Source organism: Microtus pennsylvanicus, chromosome 19, assembly GCF_037038515.1.
Source record: "Microtus pennsylvanicus isolate mMicPen1 chromosome 19, mMicPen1.hap1, whole genome shotgun sequence".
Classification (NCBI taxonomy): Eukaryota; Metazoa; Chordata; class Mammalia; order Rodentia; family Cricetidae; genus Microtus; species Microtus pennsylvanicus.
The window spans coordinates 12,419,369-12,437,761 of record NC_134597.1 but is presented as its reverse complement, the minus strand read 5'-3'; the positions used below and the strand labels follow the sequence as shown (position 1 = coordinate 12,437,761).

General features: G+C 40.6%; 1 protein-coding gene and 1 long non-coding RNA gene across 4 annotated transcripts in view; one reads left to right on the top strand and one right to left on the bottom strand.

The window, feature by feature from the left end:
* Positions 1 to 436: 436 nt before the first annotated feature.
* Cav2 (caveolin 2) lies at positions 437 to 7,866 on the bottom strand. Of its 2 annotated transcripts, XM_075953558.1 has the most exons (3): positions 7,511 to 7,841; positions 7,002 to 7,189; positions 437 to 2,579 (listed from the first exon to the last, which is right to left on the bottom strand). In XM_075953558.1, the coding sequence occupies exons 1-3, from the start codon at positions 7,658 to 7,660 to the stop codon at positions 2,429 to 2,431; spliced, it is 489 nt and encodes a 162-aa protein (XP_075809673.1). In that variant the 5' UTR covers positions 7,661 to 7,841; the 3' UTR covers positions 437 to 2,428. The 2 variants fall into 2 exon arrangements, with proteins under 2 accessions (XP_075809673.1, XP_075809674.1); XM_075953559.1 differs by lacking the exon at positions 7,002 to 7,189 and having other exon boundaries at positions 7,511 to 7,866.
* LOC142838202 (uncharacterized) overlaps positions 7,844 to 18,393 on the top strand; it is a 39,893-nt gene continuing 29,343 nt past the window's right edge. The window contains exons 1-3 of one of the 2 annotated variants that reach the window (XR_012908521.1): positions 7,844 to 8,071; positions 11,619 to 11,703; positions 13,719 to 13,764. This is a non-coding gene — a long non-coding RNA (uncharacterized LOC142838202). The remainder of the gene's footprint in view (positions 8,072 to 11,618; positions 11,704 to 13,718; positions 13,765 to 18,393) is intronic. The other variant, XR_012908522.1, reaches the window with a different exon arrangement.

The following is an 18,393-nucleotide window of genomic DNA, read 5'->3' as shown; positions in this document are numbered from 1 at the left end:
ACACATTCTCTCATATGCTCAGGCTTGTGTGTGTGTGTCTGTGCATCCATACATATGGATGCAGAGGCCCAAGATTTGGTATTGGAAGTCTTTCTCCACCTCATCCACTGAAGCAGGGTTTCTCCATTGAACTCAGAACTTGTGGACCAGACTAGGCTGCCAGCTGACTCTGAGAATCCCATCCCTGTCTTTGTAGAGATAGAGCTGAAGATGGGCTTCACCTGGCTTCTTTGTGGGCTCTGGGGATCCTAATTCTAGTCCTTCTGTTTCCATGGTAAGCACTTTAACCATCTCCTCCTCCCAACAGACACATCTTGGAACAATAACCCATGTTCTTGTTATTGGAGGTCTTAATGTCTTGGACTGAATTTGTAAAGGTTCTTACTCTTCACTTTCAGATGTATGAAGTAAGCAGCAGAAAGACAAAATATAATAAAACCAATGAACTCATTTCCTGCTTTTTAGATGTTTATTTTAGATAATGAGGAAACTTTTCGCCTCTGAATTCCAACTGCCCCAGATAAAAGAACCAACATATTTGCATACTTAACTTTGATTTGATATATCCATAATTTGAGTTTTTGATACAAAATGATTCATGAAAAGTTTCAATAAATGTTCACTTGAAAATAATCACTACTATTTAGGAAAAAAAATCATATATTTTAGAAATGAAGGTTTTGATGTATAATTATACATAATTGTCTTCAAAATATGCCAAAACTATTTTAAAAGATTGAACCTTATAATTTATTAAATTGGTATTTTATTATCAGTTTTTTGGTTGCTCAATATATCTAAACGTTTAAATCTCAAATTACAAAAATAATATAAAGCCATGAGACTGACTTTTGAAAGCAGTATGATACAATCCCCATAGTCCTGTTAGTTAGTGACAACACTTTGGAGCTATTTCCGGGCTATGACCTCTCTTCTGAGGACATTTTAAAATGTTCCTTTTGTGACTACCTTCAAAAATGTATTACCTTTACAATTTAGTTCCCTGACATGGTCTTTTAATCTAGTTTGCAGTAGAATTCTAATTCAATCACCCCTACACAATACTGGTCAGATCTGGAAATCTTAAAACATTTTTAGTAATTTTCATTGAATGAATATTTGACACCCAAGAGGATATTTAAGCAAATGGTAATTCAGGTTTTGATACTAATTCTCAAATTTAAAAATTTATAGTAATTATAATGTAGAATTTTTTTACTTGCCAATTTCATAAGGTATATAGTGAGAATATACTTAATTAGGGCTCTGCAATTGAAAAACCATAGGATAATGTTTTACAGGTCACAAAATTCATACCAGATGACATCTTGAAAATTTGTAACTGTTATTTTTTAATTTACACATGTACTTTAGTATTATAAACCCTCACAATTGTCAACTCTTCTATATGTTTCTCTACATGAGTTCCTGTAGCAAAAATTGTACTTAGGTGTTAGAGATAGCCATTGTCATAAAAATATTATTAACTAGCACCAGAATTACTTGAAAGTAATTGAAGCATTCATAGGAATGTAGAATACAGATTAAACTCCTAACTATATGGGAGAAAAAAGTCTGGTAAACAAAAGTAGCTACATGTCTTATGCTCAGAAAACATTTGCCAGGAAGAATAGACAGGAAACCTTGAGAGACCATTTTGCATTGAATTCCAAAGAAATTACAACAATTCTCATATGTGACAGCATAATCTTACAAAGAAAGTTACCCTGCAGTAGTGATGGTTAATTTATATATGAGATCAATAAGATGGCAAATATATTAAAAACATTCTAAAGCAATTGAATTAGAGTAACACTTGTATTAGGTACAAAAATATACAGCAAAATGAAACATCTTGTTAAATAGGCTTACAGGCTAATATCTCAGAGGGACACATTTCACATTTCTTTGTCTTATTATATTTGATAGTTATTATCATAGGCATATGCATTTCTAAAGGTTATCCTGCTGCATGAAGTTTCTAGAATGTTTGTATATATTACCTCTTGCTAGCCTTTTGATGATATCTGGAAAAGTAATTTTAAAAGCTTTACTCCTAGAGTAAAAGAAAATAAGAAATCCCATACTTTTACGAGCAGTTATGCACAAGATGACTGTAGTGCTGGAGGAAATTGCCCCTTGACCACTATCACGTCATCACCACAAATGTATGTTTCCTGTTAAAGCAAAAACTGTCTGCTCCTACACTGAGTGTTGCTAATACTGGTATAACATTAGATAGGAAATCCTCGGCTTATGGTGGGGAAATCACTATTTGTTAAGATCTGTCAGTGAATATTTCTGAACACGGGTCCCATCCTGACAGTCTTCTTGACTATAACAACTGGGAATGAGCAGAGCAGTGGTGCTTGATGCTACATCAACAGGTAGTACAGCATCCACACATCTGGGCCTGCGCTCCAAGCTGTCAGTCGTGGCTCAGCCGCATGCTGACAGACGAGAAACAGCGTCCTATGCTTGCACACAATGGACCAATGACAACATCTGTCACACTCTTCCATATGGTCTGCACGGAAGGCAGGACCATTAGGCAGGTCTTCACAAAAGGCATTAGGATCCTGGCAGCGGGGGGAAGAGGGAAACATAAGCATTGTTAGCGTTACCACTAGCAATTACTGTTACCAAGGGGACTGACACACACGCATGGACAAATATAAGAATGACTTAAGTTGCTTTAGTATGGTTCAACAGTTCAAAATAAATAAATGAACAATGGCAAGAGTGATAAGAAGTGCAAGAGGTAAGCTGTTTAAAAAATAAACAGGCACATGGATGATAAATGTTAATATTCTTTCGGCTGGTTGAACGCTAGTGGAAACGGTAAAACAAAAATAAACAAAGCAGTTTATTTCTCTGCCAGACCTCTGCTTCTAAAGATTAACCTGCTAGCACTTCCTGTTTCTCTGAGGATCTACTTCCTGCCTGCCTTTCCTGTGGCCTCCCTCTTTGCCTCCCCTCTTTGCCAGGCTGGGTGGGAGTCTCCTGCTTTTGGTGTACTGAAACAATCTCATCATTTTCAAATTTATCAAAAAGCTGGTAAGTAAATACTTAAATTTCTGTCTTTCCTTTTAGAATATATCCTGAAAGTTCACTTTTTAGTAAGATTTGAACGGAAATGCATTTAGTATTTTGTTCAGCTTCATGTTATCATCGTTTATGTCATGAATTGCTTCATATTGTTATTTTTATAGGAATTACACTCACCAACAAGGGCGGTGTGGTGCAGTTCAGAGAGAAAAAGGTGTATTCCCACACTTTTGTATAGTTTTTCTTTTGATACTTTTTCTATTCTTCTATCATTCACTTGACTATTTTGTGTAATCCTCTGAGTAGTGCTTCCTGGGAGCATGAAAGGGTTGTGAACTTTGGGCACTGGAGAGGTTCTTTATTATTACGTGGGGGGAGGGCTGAGAGTGAGGTCGATTTTCTTGGTTTGTTCTTAAAATGAGACTTAACTAAAGACCTGTTGCATTGAACTCAAAGGACCAGCAATTGTGTGTTTGGTGGGTATATTTTTAGAATGCTGAATTATTCCTACTGCCCATCTACATAGACAATATTTATGTGATGTTTTGTTCCAATGGCTAAATATTTGAAACAATTTTATAAGAAAATTAATTATGGGTGCTTTAGAACTAAACACATGACGAAAAGCTGAGCAACTGTTCGCTTCATATTCTGTCCGCATCAAGCTTCTCCCTGGATGTCACTTCCGCACATGGCCTCACATTAAAAAGAGACTGGAAATCTTACAGAACCAGTTATCAGGGCTAAGCCTTATTGCATGTCTCTAAGATGTCCACACGTTGCTGTCACATAACAAATAATAACAGACAGACCTATCTTGAAGTCAGAATATATAGTAAAAATAATTTAATAAAATAGCCTCAAAATAATAGAAGCCTAAAGTTTATATCCGAAAGTTTGTTTTAAAATATCCACTTCACTCTGAATCAATTTGCTCTTCCTTAGGCTAATCTTCTCTAGGTTCATAACCCTTGTATCTGTGGCCTCTAAAAGGGACTTCAACATTTTGAGCCAACGAAGTCCGATTGCCATGTTGGAAGATTTCATCACTGCATATGACTGGCACATTTTATTTTCTTCAAGTTATTCTCTCTTTGTGTCAGACAGCTCAACAATCCTTGGATGTAGAATTGGAGTCTTCTCAACATTGTGAATCATTCTTTTGTACAACTGCACACAGTTTAGACGGATGACAAATGCCCGACATCGTCAACCAAACGCTTCTCATGCAAACGCCATAATCTACAGATCTGTATACTGCCATTGGGTAAAAAGCCCGAGATCAGGGAGTGGCAGCTGTTTTTCTACTGCGGTGTCTTAAAGATTGGGCTATCACAACGATGTGTGTGCTGAAAGCACCCAGAATGAGGCGCTGAGCACTGCGTTTACAGCAATTGGACACCCGTTTGCATTGCGTTCCAGGAAAATAAGAGTATAGATGCCCCCAGTCACATTTCCTTGATTATGGTTCATTTATTTATTGGCTTATTTATTTATTTGCTTATTTGCCAAATGGTGAGTGCATCTGACTGAGGCATCAAACAGAATGATCCCACAAGTCCTAAAGATCTGAACTTTTGGCTGAAGATCCAATGTAACTCAATTTTTATATTTCAATTTTTGTTATGTGTTTGGGCAAAGAATCCAAAATCAAGCTGTAGTGGTGAATAATTGGAGTTCTGCCTACTAGAGAGGCTAAGGCACATGGATTCCTTGAGTCCAGGAGTTCAAGGCCCACCTGGGAAACATGGTGAGCCTCTGTGCTCACAATCAAACAAAATGATAACAAACCACCAACCAAACGCCTCCCCAAACAATAACCACAGTCAAAGCAAAAATCTACAATCAGATGTGTGGTGATTTTGTGACTGGTTAAGAGTCCCTTTTTTATTTCCTCTTCTTTGGTTAAACAATGACCAATCCCATGTTTAAAAAATATTAAATAAACAACTAAAAAAGAAAAAAACCCAAACAAACCCCAGTCTTGCTCAAATGAGTCTACTCATTAACAATGGTTCCCATTGATTTAGCTAGTCTGTGTGTGTGTGGGAGGGATATAATCCATTAATGATAAAAAATGTTCCATCAAGGCACAAAGTAAGATCTAAGCATAGATGCACAGCTCCCGGATGACAGCTAGGTGACAGTTAAATATTAATGTCCCACATGAATGCAATTTGAAAAACAAGCTGAGGTTAAATAATACATATCATGTGGCTAAAGAGAAGGTGGGCTGATGAGTCATCAGCTGATGCCAAATGCAAAACTCCTCCCACTCCAGGAAAGCCAGGCAGAGAAAAGCCTCCATTGGGTCACTGTAGTATTGCTAATATCTTTCCACCATTTAGCAAATGAAAAATTCCTTTTTTCCCAATTCTTACCAAGGAGGTGTGGGAAGACACAGCACTGTCAGTAAACCCGCACACTGAACTTCCAATGAGCATCAGAGCCAGCATCCCAACACGTGGTGGGTCCTTTGGCTTTTCATATTTTTGAAAGTGGAAAAATAACCGGCTTAGACATGGCATTGACGGCTTTAGTTCATCAGGACTGTCCAGTTGCATATGTTGATTTAGGCATGTGAAAAAGCCATGTGTGGGAGTGTCATAGATGAGATAACTGCATCTGGCTTCTGTGGGTCTGTACACACACAAAGGCAGACGCTTCCTCTGGCAATCAATGGCACTTTCACCATGACTGCTTACAACCTCAGGTGATTGCATCCGTGTTCTTTGTTGATCCTTTGGTCATCTGGATTTATGTTTATCATAAATTAACGAAGTAACCCTCCTTTCCCAGTCTCCCCATTGCTGTTCAATGGTGCTTTCTCACCATTCACGTCTGTATCTAAAGCCCCCCTCACAGGCGGTGGGCAAGCTGAGGAAAATTCTGGGCACTTGTTCAGTAAGACAGAGCACCTAATAGACTCAGTGTGCAGAACTAGCTGGCTAACAGTAGCTGGATTTAGCTAGAGACTGAAAGAAGGGGTGGATTTGAGAGTTCTAACACTGAGCACCGAGACTGCATTAGGCTGCGGCAATGTCATATAAAGTGACGAACTAGACGGTGGCACCTCTGATTATACATGTCACGGGTCCATCTTGAGGAGCCAACCCAAGAACTATGGTGACACTGTGGATGATTCTTAGAATAAAGTAGATATTTCTGGAAGAAATGTGCTATTTCCCTCAAGAAAAGTTTGAGCGCTTGAAAATGCTCTATACATTTTATGACGCATTTCCAGTGTTTCCAAAGTTCTTTTTCTGGTAACTAGATGTCCTATTATTCATTTGTACATCATAGGTGAAGCGATAATATAATGGCCTTATTTTATTGTTGCAGACTCTGAGCTTCCATTCACCCATGGTAGGCGGGCCACGTTATCGCTGTCAACACCTCCTAGCTCACCTGGTTCCCTTACTACCATTTTTACCAATGACAAAAGCTGAGTGCCACCGTCCACAGCACTGTTTGCCAATGCCTGCCGTTCTTGCTTGGTCAGACTGGCGGTGGTGTTCTGCTCTGAGATGGCGCTTGTTTTGCCCAAGCACAGATGGTGACTGAATAAGAGGCAATGAAAGAAAGAAAGAACCTGCCCAGAACCACAGGCACAAGTCACAACAGGGCCTTGAGAGCGCAGCCTGGGGCAGGAAGCAGCCTTCCAGCCCCCACCTCCGCACTCAGCTCAGCCTTCTGCAGCGAAGGAAAAATCACACCCAGGAAAGAGGCCCTTGCTTCCTTCTGTTTAAACCCTCAACTATTATTCTAAAGGACCATTATTATTCTAAAGAAAGCACACTGCCCCTCAAGCTTCCTCAGGTCTTGCTACTGCTTGGGAACTAATGCAAGCGTTCTCTCTGCAACCCGGCCTGGGAAATAGGAAGAGCAGTGAGCAGGTGGCAAAAACATCAGTATGCTTTAGAAGGAAGATCCACCCCTGGGTCCCTTCTCACCAGATGTGCAGACAGCTGAGGGTAGCAAACAGGATCCCTGCGACGAAGGCCAAGGGGATAGCCAGAAACACGGTCAGGAACTTGTAGATCACGTATTTGCTGATTTCATAGAGGGCATGGCTGCAGATCCACACTTTGTCAAAGGAGTGTGTATTCTCAGGCTCTGCAATTAGATCCTCAAAACCTAGCTGCAGAGACAAGACACAGGGACCCAACCTGTCATCCAACCTGTCTGCAGGGGTTAGGGGACTAGAGGCACTATAAATAGGGGAAGTCTGCAGAAAAAACGGTAGACTATTCCCAGCGTTTCCTAGGGTAACCGTGGGCACACAGAAATTGGGGCAATATTCCTGGTTGTTCAGGGAGCCTGAGGGTTGTGTGTCTGGGTCAGCAGGGTGCCAATAGGACCAGTGGCCACTGTTGGGGAGGACTTGAAGGGGCATCCTCCTACAGAGAGTTAGGGACCCACAGCAGCCTCCTGCCTAGGTGGTGGCCGGGCTGAAACTCACCTTGAGATGGGAATTGAGCCGGTGGGGATCCCGGTCGTGACTCGAGTCCACGTACTTCTCGGGATCTACGTAGTCGACACCACTGTGGTGGCTGTAGGCGTCGTCCGCCATGAAGAGCTGCACGTCGGCCTTCTCGGTCTCCAGCCCCATCGCGGCTGACGCTGCGCTGCAAGAGCGGCTCGGGTCGGTCCGTTCCCGGGCAGCGCGGCCAACCCTTCCCGCGGCGCCCAGCCCCGCCCCGCTCGCCTCGCCTCGCCTAGGTCGCGCTGCCCGGGCGGTGGCCGCTTTCCGCTGCCGGTTCCCGCTCCCGGCCTTGGCTGGCCGAGCCCCGCCCAGCCCCGCTGGGCCTCTGGGTGGGAGGGCAGGCACCTCTCTAGTTGCTTGCCAGAGCCCGAAGGAGCTCGGGGAATCGGCCCGATGAGTCACCTCCTGGCTCCGTGGAGCTGGGCAAAGCGGGCCTCCAGGGCCACTTGGCTAGCAGTTCAGACCTGGGTGCTTAATGGCAGGCAAATTGGCCAGGGAGATTTGCAAACTGGAGCGAGGTCTCGAAGTACTTGGGAGGTAAGCAGTAGGAAAGCCTGCGTTCGTTGCCTGTTGCTTTATGTCTTTGGCACCTGCTCCTCAGAGCTATCTTGATGTTAATTCATGTTAAACTTTTACTTGGTCCCTAACTCACGGTAGGCATCCAATCAGCATTACTGCCGCTCAGTGAGGCTAGAAGCCAAGCATAGAGATTGACAGGGGATTCACCCAACCCTTCAGTTTTCCCAGAACTGGGTATGTGAGGCTTTTGGTTTAGAAGTTTGCACCATCATAGCCCAAGGAGAAGTCTGTTCCTTTACCTCCAGACTACAACTAACTCTTGATTTTTCCTTAACTCGGGATTTTGTTCAGAGATTTCAGGAATTGCTAACATGCAGACGAATTCTGCAATACCCTCAGAGCAGCAGCGTATATAGAAGCATAAAACCATGCCATGGTATGTAGGGGAGTCTGCCGACCATTCTCATAGGAGCTTCAGAAGGGAGGAGCTGGCATAAAGGGTTTACCGGCAGGTAAACTCGCACATTTGTTTGCTGGAAACAGGAATTTGGTGAATATAATTTGAGAACGGCTGCAGTCCAGGTGACGGCTGCACAGCAGGCTTCATCCCTCCGGAGGCTTCGGAACACCTGTGCGTTTTCAGTGCAGTTAGTAGGCCAAGAGGCAGAACCTATGCAAATAGAGGCTGAAGTTTCAGGCAGCAGAGACAGGAGGCCCTAAAGAGGTGAAATCAGTATGCCCTTGATTGGACAGTTTCAGCTACAGATTCGTTTGTTACATTAGAGATGTTTATTTTTAGAAAAGAACCTTCTGAAACTTAAAACAGAAGTTGTCTAGATTTGGTGGATGCCATGAAGAATTGAGAAGAACAAGAAGACTCGCCTGCTGACTTGTTGACTATGCCCCTCTGCCGCTGGTTGGAACTGGATGACTCTCATTCTCTTATTTTAATGACATTCTTGCCCATGTCACTATTTTCATTTATTAAGCTTTTTTTTAAGCATTGCCTTAAAAATGATTTTGCTCATCCTACTGGATTATTCTTAGACCATGGCAGCTATCATTGCCCTCAAGGGGATTAAACCAGCATGATTCCCACAGCATAGATGGATGCTACCCTCGATAGATTTTTCCAAGAAATAAAAAAGTAGAGGAACTGCATTAGAGCTAAATATCTGTGTTCACAATTGTATCTTCCAGAGTGTTGGGTTACCCTCCAGTGGCCCCAAAACATATCCACTATAAGGAAGAGGACACATGCTTCATGTTAAACCCAGGCTGGTGGTTTCATTTTCTGGCTTCTAATAAGATGGAGCTTTAGATGGCACATTAGAGCAATGGCGGAGCACCACCAAGTCATTGATCAGGACTTCTGAGTGGGATTTCCTCCCTGCATTTTCTCATCCCATTGTCTAAGAAAGTTCTTTTAATGGCTTATTCTAATGTGTTTGTAAAAATTCCTATGAATAAAGTCAATTTTAGCCTTCAGTTTTCCCCTCAAATCACAACCCTGTCTTCTGATGGCCTGTATTGCCCACATACAGCTTTCATCATTGGGTATTCAAGGAATTGGTTATTATTAAAAGAATCTCATGATAATTCCAGCATATGGATTAGAGGAGGCTTGCTCATCCTCCACGTTATTGGCGGATTCTGTCCAATCATCCTGTGCTATGAGGGCTTGTCCCATGACCTGTAATGTTTATCCACGCCTGACTTCTGCCCCACTAGCTGTAGACGCTGCTGCCCAGGCACGGCAACCCCAAATGTTTTCAGACATTGCTAAACATTCCCTGAGGACCCAAGTCACCTTTCCCCGCCTTCCTAGGTCTGACAGCCTCGAAATTTGACAGTAGTGAATAATGTCTCACGAATGGGGAGAAATGGAGGTCCTTCTGTGCATTACGAAGGCTATGGCTAAGACAAAGCTTGGAATTATACTAATAATTTATCAGAAATCCTATTTTTATTGTGAAACAGCTTCATGTCTATAAACAATGAAGTCCAACACACACACGCACACACACACGTTTGGAACTAGACAGTGGTGGATCACACCTTTAAACTCATCACTGGGGGGCAGATCTCTGTGAGTTCAAGGCCATCCTGGTCTACAGAGCAAGTTCCGCGATAGCCAAGGCAACACAGAGAAACCCTGTCTTGAGAAAAACAAAACAAAGAAAGAAAGGGAAGAAGGAAAGAAGGAAGGAAGAAAAAAGAAAGGGAGAAAGAAAGAAATGAAAGACGGAAGGACAGAAGGAAGGAAGGAAGAAAGGGAGGGAGAGAAAGAGGAAAAGAGAAAGAAAGAAAGAAAGAAAGAAAGAAAGGGAAGAAGGAAGGAAGAAAGGAAAGAGGGGAGGATGAAAGTTAAGCTTAAGGATTTTGTCTGTTCTTTAACATTTTTCAAACTAATCAGTTATCAAAATTCCAATGCATTTTCAAATATGTAGTCCCGTCAAGAGACCCTTAAAAAACAACTTTCAAATTTTGTCTGTCTGCCAGGTCTCGTATGTTTTCCTCACAACGGCTTGGCTTGTTTAGATGACTGTATGTAGAAAAACATGGATTAGGGGATATCTTGATCCTTTATATTTCATCTTAAGACCATATGAAACTCAGGGACTGTTGGCAAATCCCACCTATTGAATAATTTCCCCAAGTTTTAGGTTAACTTTAATTAAGGAATCTGTGTCCTTGTTAAAAGAACGAGGCACCTGCTGATCAGTGTCCCACTATCACCAGGACAAAACTTGAGAAGTTTGGAGACAGAGTTGCATCTTGTTTAAGCTGATCCAGTTCTAGAACAGTGGGCTTTGAATAAGTAATTATTCAAATAGGTCTCTACTTTGTTTTCACATCTTTTCCTGTCTTCCTCACTTTATCTTCTTCCTCCAACCATTCCCCATCTCCTGACAATATCCTGGGCCCTGCCTGAAGTTTGGATCAAATAAAAAGTATATGTCGTTACAGTTTTTCAATTATCACACTTGTGAAGTGGTGCCAGATACTTTATAAAAATTTCCCTCACATACCGCTTGTCTTTTTTTCTCCCTACCCCAAGTAAAGTAAGTCTTGCATCAGTGAACCAGGAATTTCTGGTTTATTACTAAGACACAGTAGTTTGTTTATAATTGGTGCCAGGTTGATATTTTATCTGTTTCAAACAGGACCTCCCCTGCCCCAGAAATGTCATACACAAGAATGTTCGAAGCACCCTTTCTGTGGGAATGCTTGGCTCATAGAAACAACAGGGAGAAGAGAGTGAGCTTCATCAGTCTCTATTCACTGTTGATGGTGGTAGGATAGGTCATTCTATTCTCTTTCAGAACAATGCAAGGCGATTAATTTTAGCATTATTTTATCCTGTTTTCCATAAGTAAAGGATGTTCCTGTTTAGCCTTCTAAGTGTCTCATTGATTTCTGGAACACTGTATATACTAAAAAGACATAGCTATAGGACTTTAATGGTTTATCTTTCCGGAACATGAAATAGGAACTCATTAAGCTTTAGTGGGCACTAAATTCAAGTTACACTTTTAAGAAGCTCAATTTCCTCTGTATGCAGGAGGAATCCTGGCTTTTGCTGCACTGTGGAGCTGCCTTTTCCCAGTCTTAACAGTGGATCATGAAGTTGTTTTCTTGATTTGAGGGTAAGCACTTTGATCACATTTATCTATTAATTTTGTATCTGCATGCCACAGCCCATATCTAGAGGTCAGAGGAACCTGAGGAGTTCGGCTCTCATTCTCCACAACGTAGGTTCCGGGAACAGAAATCTGATTGCTATGTTAGGTAAAAAGTGCCTTAAATCACAGAACCATCCACCGGTGCTTGATTTGAGATTTTATTTTAGACCCAAACAATGATTTTATCTAAGATTTAAGGCTTTGTGTTGTATAATAATAACCCTTTTCTTTCTCTGTGTGCACTCATGTGCATGAATGCATGTGGTGTACTTGTGTGTGCGCAGGTGCACTTGCCCCTGTGTGAACATACGGAGGCCAGAGGTTGGAGCCTGGTACTGTCCTCTATAGGAATACAGGAGTTCACCTTGCTCTTTGGAGAACAAGTCTTTCAGTGAACCTGGAACTCAGCATCTTGGCTAGAGAGGCTGGCCAGTGAGCCCTCAGGATCCACCTGCCTTTGCCTCCCTAGACCTGTTCTTCTGATGCATGTCATGAGATAGGATGATGCTCAGCTTTCGTATAGGTGCTGGGATGGGAACTGAAGTGCACCCGCTTGCTCAGCAAGCGGGTTTCCTCTATGTAGGTTACGAGCACCCCCTTGCAGTGATCAAATATGCCAGAAGACCAACTTAAGGAAGAGTTTATTTTGGTTCAGAGTTAGAGGGTACAGTCTACAGTGCCGGAGACGGCCTGGTGGAGAGGAACTGGAGGTAACTGCTTACACTGGAGAGCGATGGCCGTGCTGCTTAGCTCGCTTCCTCCATTTTATTCAGTCTGGGACAGGAACCCACGGAATGGTGCCTCCCACAGTTAAGATGGATTTGCCTACTTCAATTACCCTAATCTCAATAATCTCTCTGGGGTTTGCCTTACACACATGCCCGGAGGTGTGTCTCCCAGATGATTCTGAATTCTGTCAAGTTGACAGTCACAGCCACTACGCCATCGCCCCATCTCCCCAACCCCCTTTCTCTCATATTTATAAATATTTTCAGCTTTCCTGTAGAATTAATACAACTTTGTAAAAATTGCCCATCTAGTTTACATTAGGTAAGACAGGACAGGACAGCCCCAGTCCACACGTCCTCCCCACCCCCCAAAGTTCAAAAGATGAAAAAGAGAAAAGATGGCAAGGAAAGTTTCTCCTAAGTTGTAACCTCGTCGCATATTTTCAGTAGAGAAATGGGAGACAAGTTCAGAGGGCTCCACCTGGCTCTTGTAAAGTACGGTGCGAGTGTCCAGTAGGCTTCTTCAGTGCATGGAAGAATCATTGTGAGCAAAGAGCAAAGGGAATCCAATTCTGCAGAGCAAATGGAAGACTGGGATGCAGCCAAGGGGCTGGGCAGGAAAAATTTTAGATTAGATTTTCCTATCAATAAATATCTGGGAATAATTTTGCCTCCAGAATTTCTTTCTTTCTAAAATATGTTTGTCTATTTCTGTTCCTTAGTGGCATAAAACTGTAAGACAGATTTTTTTTATAACACATAAGGGCATAAAAATAGGAAATATGGGTGTCTACATTTATTCTTTGTGTGCCTCAAAAGCATCGTTAACCCTCAAACTGTCTTCCAAATGCTTGTTAAGTCTTTAATCTCTCATTTAAAATGGCTCCAGGATTGGAGAGAAATGGAGATAAAAATGAGGTTATTTTATTACAATATATCACCAGCAGGACTATTGAAATACTTATATGTGAGATTAAGGTAATGTTTTTCTAGTTAATTAATTAATAAATGTATAGACATTGTATTTCAAAATAATTTTAGTAGATATATGTATTTTCTTTTTGTTAAGAAGACAGTGATGGGGGAGAGGAGGAAGAAATTCCTGGAGAATTAAGAACATGCAAACATTAGGAAAAACACCAAAGCTCTCATTGGAATATCATTTGTTTCTATAAAAATTTTATGTATATTGTCATTTCACTTTCTCAGAGTGATATAATTGTTTCTGAACAGAATCGTTTCTCCCTACAGTGCGTGAACACGATATTCTGACAATTCTCAGTCTGCATTGGTTCAGGTAATTAGTTCAGTAAAAAAGCATGCCCTTTCCCCTTTAAAAACCATTGTCCTTGGAAGCTCTTGGATAAACAGGACGCTGGAAATAAACCTGGGTAGTAAAACAACTGTGGTCCTGAGAAACTGCACACTGCTTTATTTGGAAGCCGTAGAATTTGCAGAATGTGGCTGTAAAGGGCACGCTACTCAAGTGCCGAGGCTCTGAAGACTTTTATTATGAAAGCAAAAGTATTTTCTGAAGGAGGGGAGCACAATTAGCTAAATGTTTGGGACAAAAATAAAGTTATTATTATACCATTTTGGAAAAGCTTTGCCTATTTCTCTGCATTGTAATTGTTTTGTTTTATGAGACAGGGTCCCTCTCTGTAGCTCTGGCTGTACTGAAGCTCAGTATGTAGACTAGGCTGACCTCAAACTCACAGAGACCCACAGGCCTCTTCTTGCTGAGAGCTGGGACTAAAAAGGTGAACACCACTACCTTGTTCAACTCTGGTTTATTTTCTCAGTCTTTAATTACCAGTCAAGTAAATTTTCACATGATAGGAATGTTTAATTTTGTTCTTCTTCCCTCCTTTGTTCTTCTTCAGATTTTCTGTTTCTTCCTAAGATCTTGTTTTTCCCAATCATAGTCTGACCTATTCACAACATTTCAGAGCTGGGAAGAACTTAGAAGCCATAGACCAATGCCCTTGCTAGCAGGCACCTTTAAAAACTCTGCTGGAATATCACAATAATGAGAAGCTAGTTTATAAAGGAAACCGAAAATAAGGTTTTTTTTATAAACTTCTTTGTTGTTCTTTTGTGCCAGCAACTACTTATGTAAAGACCTAACTTTGTATGTATGTATGTATGTATGTATGTATGTATGTATGTATGTATCTATCTATCTATCTGTCTATCTATCTATCTATCTATCTATCTATCTATCTATCTATCTATCTATTATCTATTTATTTTAATTCTGCCTTTGCTATTCTAGGAAAATAAGTATTGAAGCCCAACTGCTATTTTGTAAAGGTTACTTTTTAAACACTATGTTTCTCCTCACTAAACATTTCTGTAGCTAAGCTACCCCATTTATCTGAGTTGTTCTTCATGCGTGATGGGTTTCAATCTTATGATATTGGGTTTTTTTTGTAGTTTATTACAATATGTCAGAAGTCACACTCAAAGTAAAAACACTTGGTCTGGCGGTCTGAGCAGCAGGGCTTAGCATTATAATATTACATCACTTTCTTTCTATTACTCTACAGACTGGTTTTTGGGTTGCTGTATTATAGTTCTGATTCAAATAAATCTCACTGGAAACTGAACTTTCTGTTTTCTGTTTCTTTGGTTAGGTCACTACGCAAAGGCAATAATAGTTGGTAATACCTGTATCTTAAGAAGTCAGTTAAGGCATTTCTATTAAGTTTCATCACTTTCTGAGTTATTGTCTTTCTTGGGATGCTATTTCTTTTGCGTGTCTTGCCCATCAGTCTGCTTTACACATTTACTCCTAGTCACTGATGGAAAGTTGAGTGCATGACAGTTGAGTAGAGTTACGCAGCATTCCGACTGAATTGGTAAATATACCTCCTATATGCTGATGACTTCTAAACGTATAGTTCTTCCTGTGCTTCTGGACTTCAAGGATATACCCGGTGATAACCTTGATATTTCAAATCTCATGTGCCTCAAATCAACTGTCTTGCTCTTCTGATCACACAGTTGGTTAAAATCCAAACGCAGGCATCAGTTTTAATGTCTACGAGGTGCTCGTTGCTCCCTGACCAACAGGTTTGTTAGTTCTAGCTCTCAAATCAATGCTTCCACCTTCTTGCATTGTGCTTCCTCTCCCTGGTCTCAGTTCAGGTCACTGCATCAGCCTCCACAGAGCACATCTTTGTTCTCACAAATTGCTTCCCCCACCCAGTATCCAGTGACCCTTGTAACAACACACAATTGAAAACATATTTTATTAGATATATTGCATATGCTTATAAAGGTGACAAGATCATATATATATATACAGCTCAATGAGTCATCACAGAGAAAATTTATTCTATTCCCTCTATTCAAATAAAGACTGAATGTCACCAATCCTAGGAGCTGATTGCATGCCAGTCTTTGTCACTTTCCCCTCCTTGCCTCATGGAAGTCTAATCCTAAACTTTCACATAATGCGCTATATTTTCCTGTTTAAAATTGTATATACACAAATAGTTCACTCAGCCTCCTTTTCTATTTTGTTCAATTCATTTCAGAAGCTATGATTGTGAGACTCATCTGCATTGTATATCAGAGTCGTTCTTTCGTTTTCATTTTTGTACCATTTCATTGTTATGTAACTTGTCTTTGTATGAACAAACAGCAATCGATTTCTCTATTTTAAAGCTGATGAAATCTGGTTTCCAGTTTGGGATGACAGGATAATAGTCAATTATAAATATGTTCTTTACTGATGATCTATACCCTTCATTTGAGGTACAAAGTTAGGAGAAGATTTCTATTAAGGCACAAATACATGTTCAATACTTATAGCAACTTACACACTCTCTGTCTGGAAACTGCACCCAAAATTTTGAGTTTTAAAACTCCATGATTCTGAAGTTTTGAAAATACTAGATACTTGAGCAAGCACACAGATATTAAGGTTGACTATGTCTAGAATAAAAAGAGATGTCCCTGTTATTCTATTGAACTCATGAGGTAGATGAAAAGCAGGATCCAGTACTGACTTGAGACAGATATTCGTGCCGAGGGATGGACTGCTCACTGGCAAATACTCATAGCAAAATTTAAGAGCCAAAAGAATCAACCTTAATTAAATATCATTCTGGGGAATGGAAAATGCATTCTCGTTCTACTCCCGTCATTGGAATAGACAATATGATTGTCAGAAGAGCCATATTGCTTTACAAAAAGAGCTTTTAATCTAGCTGCTGAGCTAGTAGATTTGGTTTTGGAGTTATGACATTCTCTCTCTCTTTTTCACTTATGACTCTATTTCTCTTGCCTTTTCTGTCTCTTCATTTTAACTGTTCACCTTTTGGCTGCCATCTGAAGACACGGGTATTCCTTTTAGCTTAACCACACAAAACTTGAAAATAAAAATCTATACTACCTATAGATATCTATAGTTTTGGTGCATTTGAAGTGGTGGTGCGGGAGGAGTAGCAGCCTAGGCTGAGTGGTGCTGGTTAAGTTTCATGGTGTAAATCTAGCGTTGGTCTGTCTTCAGATTCAAATGGAAACATTTTGAAAGTGAAAAGTGAGATTTGGTAACTGCATCAGATAAACGACCCAGATAAAGACTGTCCTAGGAAGCTGGCACTATTGCTGCACCAGTGTGCTACATGTCTACATCCTCTTCTTCCATGCATGGGGGGTGGATGGTGTTAGTGGGGTTTTTCAAGAGAGCAAGGAAAGGAGAAATCCTCTCCTAGTTATGATACAGAAGAAATAACATGAAGTTAGACTTGGAATATTTTATGTTAGTCAACTGCTTCTATCTTTGCATTTTCATGGTGAAGGGGCATAAAATTAAATGAAATAAACACCATAGCCCCAGAAATCCACATCTAAGTCACTAATTCCTAACATTATATGTATCATTGATGTTTTTCTCTGAGGACATTTACATTTGATTTTATGAACAATTTAGTGGATCAGGTGATTCCTGTTGTGCTCTGAAACATTGGTAGGATTGACAAATCTCTATGATTATTAATGTTGGGTCCAGATATAAGCCCACTCCCTAGGCTCATGGCCAGCCAGTAAGGCGTCGCCTGCACTCGAAAGGAAATTTGTCCTAAAGTATTTAAGGCATGTTTCCTTCTGTGATGTGCTACATTTTAGTTTTGACACCAGCAAGGTGTTGATTATGGTTCAGTAAACAGTTCATGACTAAAACTTCCTAGCCCTTCATTCCCTGTATGTAGAATGGTCATTCTCAAACACAGTCCTGCAATATGTTTCCTTGACTGCCGGAATTATCTCAGATAGTCTTGCTTCAATTCTCTCTAGGGAGAATATGATGCTACGTAAGTTAACGGCAGTCTATCCAAAATAGAATGAATTTCAAACTGAGATTAAAATGCATTTCAAGGAAAATACTGAAACTGTGTAACCATTAACTGCCTAGGATTATTGTTTAGTGAATTTTTTGATTGATGGTGTAAGAAAAGTAGAATTAATAAGAGAAAGAGAGTTGGAGTTAATAGGTCATTGTTATTCTGCACATACAAGGCAAGTGGTTAGTAAACAGCATAGTTTAAGTGTGTTATAGTTAGAGATTCTATTGCTGTGATGAAACACCATGACCAAAACAGCTTGGGAAGGAAAGAGTCTATTATTACACTCCCAACAACGGAAAGTGAAGGGAAGCCGGTAGATAATATTCTAACTCAGTAGGAGTGGCACATGCCTTTCTGAGAGGAGTGGTTGACCTGGAGTGCTGGCCAAGGGACCAGCCACCCACATGACTTCAGCTTCTTTTGAGTTTTTCTGAACTGCTTCAGAAGAGTAAGGGCTGAAAGAGTGAAGAGAATATATACACCTTGCAAAGTTCAAAAGATTGTGCTAAATAAATCTTGGGGTCTGCTCAGAAAATCATAGATATTTAGCTTCCTTAAAAAATGATTTATTG